Genomic DNA, 7,036 nt, shown 5'->3' on the forward strand with positions numbered 1-7,036 from the left:
ACTCTAAACACAAAGTTATTTAAGTCACGTTTGAAGTCTTGATGAAGGCAAGTGATATTGGAAAATTGACGCTTTAATGGATTTTAATTGTGTTGACGAAGGGAAGATAATTAAATGGTAATTTCTTTTATGAAATCATTAGATTAGAATTTCTCAAATGATCACAACAAAATTTCAAGTCACGAAACGAGATAATGATAATGATGATTAATAATGATGACGAATAACAGGATGAAAAAATAGCATAGCTTTCACTTTGCTGGCGTCTCAAGAAGACAAAACTTTTAACCTGTACTCTTCTCGATTTCTTTGCTGTAATAATATTACCCAGGCGCTTCAAAAGTCGACTCCCCAGACTCACAATGGCGAATAACATTTATATTCACTGTAGAAATTTTGGATCAATTTAGGTTTCTGGGAAACTGCTCACCTACCCCCTCCCCAAACCTAACATTTTGCCCAAAGCGATAAGTAAGGGTTAATGTTAAGTTTAGGAAGGGGTAGGTGAGCAGTTTCCCAGAAACCTAAATTGATCCGAAATTTTTGTTCATTGCGTGCATTTAGTGAATGAAAAAGGAAAAAAGAAGGTAGAGATATTATTGCTGAATTATAGATGAGGGTATTTACAGCTGCTAAATAAAAGGGTTTTCGTGCAAAATTTAGGACGTTCAAACAACTTTGAAATGCAAAATTTTCTCTGCGCGTTAACCTTAATAACAGTTTAATATTTATCAGACGGCGCACGACCCAGGACAATGAAAAATCATGCTTGGTATCACGTCTGGTATAAATGAAATACCCTGAAACTTTGAACTGGCAGAAATATAACTGTGTTTCAAACGTTTTTGCTCAGTAATACTATGTTTATTGTTTCGGAAAAACATTTTTGTTTGAAACATAACGATTAAAATAAAACATCAGTTATTTGTATTTTGTACAAAAATTAGATGAGAGAGATAAATTGCAGTATTCCCGGAATATCCCCCACCCGGGGGCAAGGAACTAAGAAGATTCCTGAAAAGATACGTGACTGAAATTGAACCCAACGGTCTCACACTAAAATCGCTTTTGTTTTACATGTTCAGCTAGCACAATGAATTTTTTGTCATCTCTTGGCTTTATTCTGAATGCGTTTATGTCTTTTATGCATTCAAAGCACTTCACTTTCATTTGTTTTATTTGGCAAAGAAACGGGATTGTTAATACACTTTTGTTGTTACCTATGACAGGTGCATTTGAAGCAAAATTGTCATTGATGAGATTTTAATTTTCCATTGGAGGGAAAATAAAATAGAGGACTGACTAAGTGTAAATGGCTGAAAATCAACTTGCCTTTGTTTTTGCGTCGTTAACGTTTTTTAGAAGAAAAGAAAAACTATTTTGTGTTTAAAACTTCTCTTTGTGAATATTCATGTAAAATTCGAAATCCTTTTTATGTTTTTCTTACGTGAATCAAGATCTTTTGTGTTTATTTTGCATAAGTGTTCCTGATAAGATTTGTTTTAAAAGTCCTCACGGTAGATACTCGGAATAGATTAAAATCAAATTTGCAAAACGATTTTTTGTGGTTTACAAAAGTTTTTAATAAGCTGAAATTCATTATCGACAAGCTGCAAACAGTTGAAAGTTATCCTTAACTTTATAGAAACGAGGACAAAGGTTTAACACATTTTGAATCCTACTGATCAACGCTATTGTTTTCTTCCTAAGTGCGTTCATCGCGCTATTGTTTTTTATTTATTTTTTCTTGAGTTCACTGATGCGTTTTAAGTACAAGGCGACGAATGTTTTGTGATTATTTATTTATATAACATTTGACCCACGTGAAAGTTCGTGATCAACGCCCGAAGGCTGACATACAAAACACGTTTTCTCATCCGGCAGCATGCGTTACACTTCAGAGAACACTTGTGTATTGAACCTGGGTTGATAAATGCTCTAAAACTCAGCGCTCACGTATAGCCGCTCATTGATGTTAAGCTCTCAATTGATTCGCGTTACCGTGATAGTGGGTACCGGCATCTCGCTGCGATGTTCAACGAAACACAAGACTCACTAGTCCCGGTTACCGAAGTCGTCGTCAGTGCGACTTTCTTATGTCTTGTCAACATTGGAATAATCGTCGGTAATCTTCTTGTATTAATGATCGTCTGGCGGACGTCAAAACTTCACGAACCGAATTATTTCTTCCTCTGTAGCCTCAGTGTTGCTGATTTACTGGTCGGCGTAATCTACTGCCCACTATTGATTGTCAGTGTGATCAAACAGTCTTGGGTGTTTGGGAATTTGATGTGCCGTATACATGCCGTGACTGTAAGTATATCGTTGAATGCTTCGCTGATGAATCTTTGCGCGATTTCAGTGGATAGATATTACTTTATCACGAGACCTTTGCGTTACAGAGAAATCGTTACTCGTCGAAAAACAGTTCTCAGCATCGTCTTTATATGGATTCATTCTGTTTTCTGGGCGATCGCGCCTTTGTTTGGCTGGGGCGAGCACATTTACGAGGCAAGCACGGCCACTTGTAAGCCGAATTGGAATGGAGAAGGACTCGTGGATAAATCATACGCTTTATGTTTGGCAATAATTTGCTTCTTAGTCCCTGTACTGGTCATGATTCTTGCGTACTCGATGATCTACAAAACTGCAAGAAAACAGTTGCATAACATTCAAATCCCAGGTGGTGTGAACAACGAACAATCAAGAAACAAAGCTTCAAAAACTGTTCTTATTATAATCGGAATGTTTTGTCTTTGTTGGTCAGTGTATACCTCTGTTTCACTGTGGAAGCTTTTTGCCTCATCAAGTGACCTTCCGGCTCGTCTTGTTCGTATTGGACTTTACCTTGCTGTTTCGAACAGCTGCGTCAACTTTTATATCTACGCCATAAGAGACAAAGTTTTCAGGAAAGGTCTCAAGCGTGTGTTCGTGGTGTGCCGAAGTTTTCACGAAGAAGCGACTCGTTCAAATCTGAGTCGCCCGGCGCGGGCAACACCTGCACATTCACTTGACGCAGATTTTCCCGCGGCGGGTTCTCGCCAGACTTTGACATATCAAACAGCTATTTGACAAGGCTATCTTTCTATCCATTAGTCAAAGTGTATTTATTTCATTTTGCTTATAGTTCTGTGTAGGAGGACTGACCAAGGCAGAACTAGAGACGAATTAACGTCAAACCAGTCAAACGGAGTTCCAGACACTTCGCGTTTAATTGAGTTATCCCTTAAAGAATGAAGTGACGTCACTCTAAATGTCGCCTTTGCCACGCGATCGAATTTATTTAGTCATTTATTGCATTGTGGGCTTTATTTATCACCAATTTAAAAAGGCTGTTGTTTAAGAGGCTTAAGACAGTGGTGGCTTAAACTATCTAGTCTAGTCTAGAAAGAGTAGAAAGTTAAAGGTGTATCCGGTAATAGGCCATTTGGATGTTTCTGTTACGTTTACAACAGGATGAAATCTAAAAATATTAAATTGAATGATAGAGGCACGAAAGACTGATATAAATCGATTCCATGACTACAACGGGATGACAACAGGAGAAGATTAATTTAGGTAAAAAGAAAAACGCAACCATTCTAAAGGGCGAGAAAAATCAAATTAAGCTCAACTGATGTAGAGGAGAACAAGAGTTATGCGCTCTCGTCAACCGAATTTAAAGCTGCTCGCTCATTTTTTTCTCGATAGTCGACAATAGTTTTTGCGCGTACGATGATGTTAGTTCTCGTGTGCTCCAAGAGTTGAAGAAAACTCTGGCTAATTCTCGTCGACGCTGATTTTCGTTTGATCCGGCTTTATAACTTTAAATGGTCTATAATGCACGAAAATCTGCTTTCTTCTTTGCACTAATCGACTTTAAATTGCGTGCCCTAGCCAGCAATAAAATATTAGCTAAGGCAGCGTCAAGGAAACCTTGCTTCAGTGAAACGCAACATCAGTAATAATTGTTACTAAGAATAAAACTGTTTGGGGATTTAGTTGTCGATGGGGTTGGATACGTCATAAAACACGTAACGTTTTTGTATCATAGCATAAGCTACGCCAAAAAAATTCAAGTAAAATGTAATTTTCGTCTTCTTACTAGTTAGTTAACCCTCGAAAGCCTTGAAAGCATGCTTGCATGCATTTTACTGACAGCTAGCCTTCTTTATACTGAAAACACCTTGCACAGGTACTTGAACCCTTTACGTATTCGATCTCAAGGATGATCTACATCTTCTATTGTTAAGCAGTGAATTGACCGTAATAAAGAATCAATCTTATTAAAACGTAGGGAATATTCTTCTGCTCACCAGAAGACAGTTGATCACGTACTACCAAATATCTTGGAGCTACGTAAGACATGTAAAGCCTTCGGGCTTTGTTATAGTGCATGGCATGAAATTTCACTAGGTCCTCAACTTTAATTGTCGTTTTCAGTTAATTCCACGTTCCACAAAAAATTGAAATAACAGCTACAACAATAACTAATTAGATTTCAATTCCCTCAAAATAGCTAATATTCCCCTTCTATCGGAAATTAACAATATTGCTTTTCTAATGCAAAAGAAATGTTTTCTGTCTTGCGTGCGTTTGTTAAAAGGTCCCTTAGGTTCTTTCATTTTAAGGAAAAATAAAACTTAAATCAATACAGACACATGTAAAACTCTAAAGCATTTTGTTCGGCAGAGTTTTAGTGGGTCCTCTAAATTATAAGCCATGCACTTTATTTTCAAGTACATCTGTGATATCAGCATGGATCATGATATCAGCTTTTCCATTATGTGACTATAAAAACACAAGTTCCTTCCGTCAGATGTTATGTGCTACATCAAAGCAGATGAGATACACCCAGAATATCATTGCCATGCAGGTTTCCGGCCTTTATAGACTGGCTGGCTTCAGCGATTTTGAACGACTGTCTAAGTCGACTGAAGGAACAATCAACTGCCGTTCTAGTTATGGACTCAAAATTCCACAACACTTGCTGAAATCGAAACAATTATCTCCCTTCAGAAAGTACAACCAGATTCCCCCCACCCCCCCCCCCCAAAAAAAAAATGCAAAAAAGTAAAATTCCGCACAATTATTTCTCAGTTAATTAATATACTAGAGTGACGCAGGAGATTTATGCTTCACAAAAGACGTAAGTCGGACATGCGATGCACACGTGGGTGGGATCTTGTTTAAAGTGATAACTATCTTTCCCATATCATAAAACATGATAAATGTATCCATTGGGTACATTTTAAAAGGCCTACGTAAGCTACGGAGAATAGTGTGCAAAATGTTTTCTAGTTTCATAGAAAGGTTTTTTCACGGGACATGTAGTGCCACATATGTGATGTCGTGAGCGCACAAGCGAGCAATATTGTATTAGCGGGGTTATGAAACTGTGCAATATTTCTAGCAGCATTTGACGTCAATAAAAGACTTCCTTGTGTGTGTGTTTCTTTTTTACAAATCTTTGTTAAGTCCTCGAATAGTTTCCGATTCTTATCGCATCCAAATATTAAAAGAAGCGCGAGCTTTACTCCACTTCTACCGTGAGCCCCTTGTTATGCTTGAACAGTGGTCGACCGCCGTTTAGGTAAGGGCTCTGGGTACGAGTACAGTTCCTGATAGGAACCATTCTCGTCCCTTTTCGTTTCTCTTAACCGGCGGGGCTTTGGCATGAGAAAGGAAGGCTTCTGGGGACATAGGAGTTTTGAATTAATTCGATTTTTTTTATTGGCTGTGGAAGTAAAAAACGCAATGACTCTCCCATGCATTGTGAAGAAAAATGGATCTGAACTTGCCTAGTTCCTGTACGGTTTTTTCCCCAGGCCTTTACGGTATCGTATGACGTCACTACTCGTTACAGTGACGTATCTGGGGCGAACTTTTTCGCTCGTACCACGTGACCCGAAACGGGTTGACCGCGACGAAAATAGAGGCCTAGGAACTAGGCAAGATCTGAACAATAAGTCTTGAAAAGCTTACCGGAAGCAGACATGACAAATAAGAAAGTCATGTCCAGCCAGGGAATACTATCTTGATGGGAAAAAGGCAGGAGAATTTAGATTTCAAGCGAGGGGAATGAAATAAAAATAAATTCATGTTTTCACACATTCAATTTTGCCAATTTAATTTATTTTCGTTTTAAAAAACGTCTTCTTGAAATTCCAAAAGTGATGAATTAAACTTTCTTCAACGTAGAAATAAACAGATAACTAGGTCAATAACAGACCACATATTTCAAAACACGTCGGTTCATTCCGTACTTATTAGAAAATAGAGACCTTCAGATCGGAGTACGAGTACGACTTATCAAACCTAGAGCTTATGCTTCAGATTATCATATTTCACATCATTCTCGTACCGATAGACTCCTTTTCAACTGGTCAGCAACAGGGAGGGGTGAGAGCTCTGGGAACGCAACTGGATTGAAATTCGAAAGTCGTACTCGTACTTGTACTCCGATCCAAAGGTCCCGAATGCTGTCGTCCAATCTAATCTCGTACCCAGTCTTTTCAGGCACCTTAGTCAGCGCTGACCAAAGGATATGAAGACTCTGGGTAAGATTGCTTGTCATCCAAACAAAGTGACACAATTTAGAATAAAAAAAAATTCGCATAGTTAAAAAGTAAACTCCTATATTATGTTCTGGTTTAGGCGTTACCGCATGGACCACCGCAAATTATCGACATATTAAAATTTAAAATGAGGCAGAATGTACCTATTAACGAGCGTAGAATGCTCTAAAAGTTAGGCGCATATGTTTTCTGTCTTTGTTGCGGCCTCACGTCTTTGCTTTTTCACTTCATTTCAGGTTTTTTTTTTACCAAAAATGAAATCGCTGAAAATAAATAACTAATTTAAATTATGGGCAATGTATTTTTGAGCAGAGCTTCGTTTATTCGCTATCAACAATCGATTTTAAAACAAAGGAAATATTTTGCGCCGTGTTTTGTGTTTTTGTCTTGGCTTTTATACTTATAAACTTCGTTCTGTGAACATTTTCATTTTTTTCTTTTCATAACATTAGGCTAACATTCACAAGGAATTAGACGTG

The 7,036-nt window shown here is 37.9% G+C and overlaps 1 protein-coding gene across 1 annotated transcript; it reads left to right on the forward strand.

Annotated features, from left to right (window-relative positions):
• Window positions 1–1,828: 1,828 nt before the first annotated feature.
• On the forward strand, window positions 1,829–3,800 carry LOC144649091 (rhodopsin, GQ-coupled-like). Its single transcript, XM_078508557.1, has one exon. The coding sequence runs from the start codon at window positions 2,032–2,034 to the stop codon at window positions 3,070–3,072; it is 1,041 nt and encodes a 346-aa protein (XP_078364683.1). The 5' UTR covers window positions 1,829–2,031; the 3' UTR covers window positions 3,073–3,800.
• The last annotated feature ends 3,236 nt before the right edge of the window (window positions 3,801–7,036 follow it).

The sequence above is a fragment of the Oculina patagonica genome, chromosome 4 (assembly GCF_052425735.1).
Source record: "Oculina patagonica isolate OP01 chromosome 4, crgOcupat, whole genome shotgun sequence".
NCBI classification, from domain to species: domain Eukaryota; kingdom Metazoa; phylum Cnidaria; class Anthozoa; order Scleractinia; family Oculinidae; genus Oculina; species Oculina patagonica.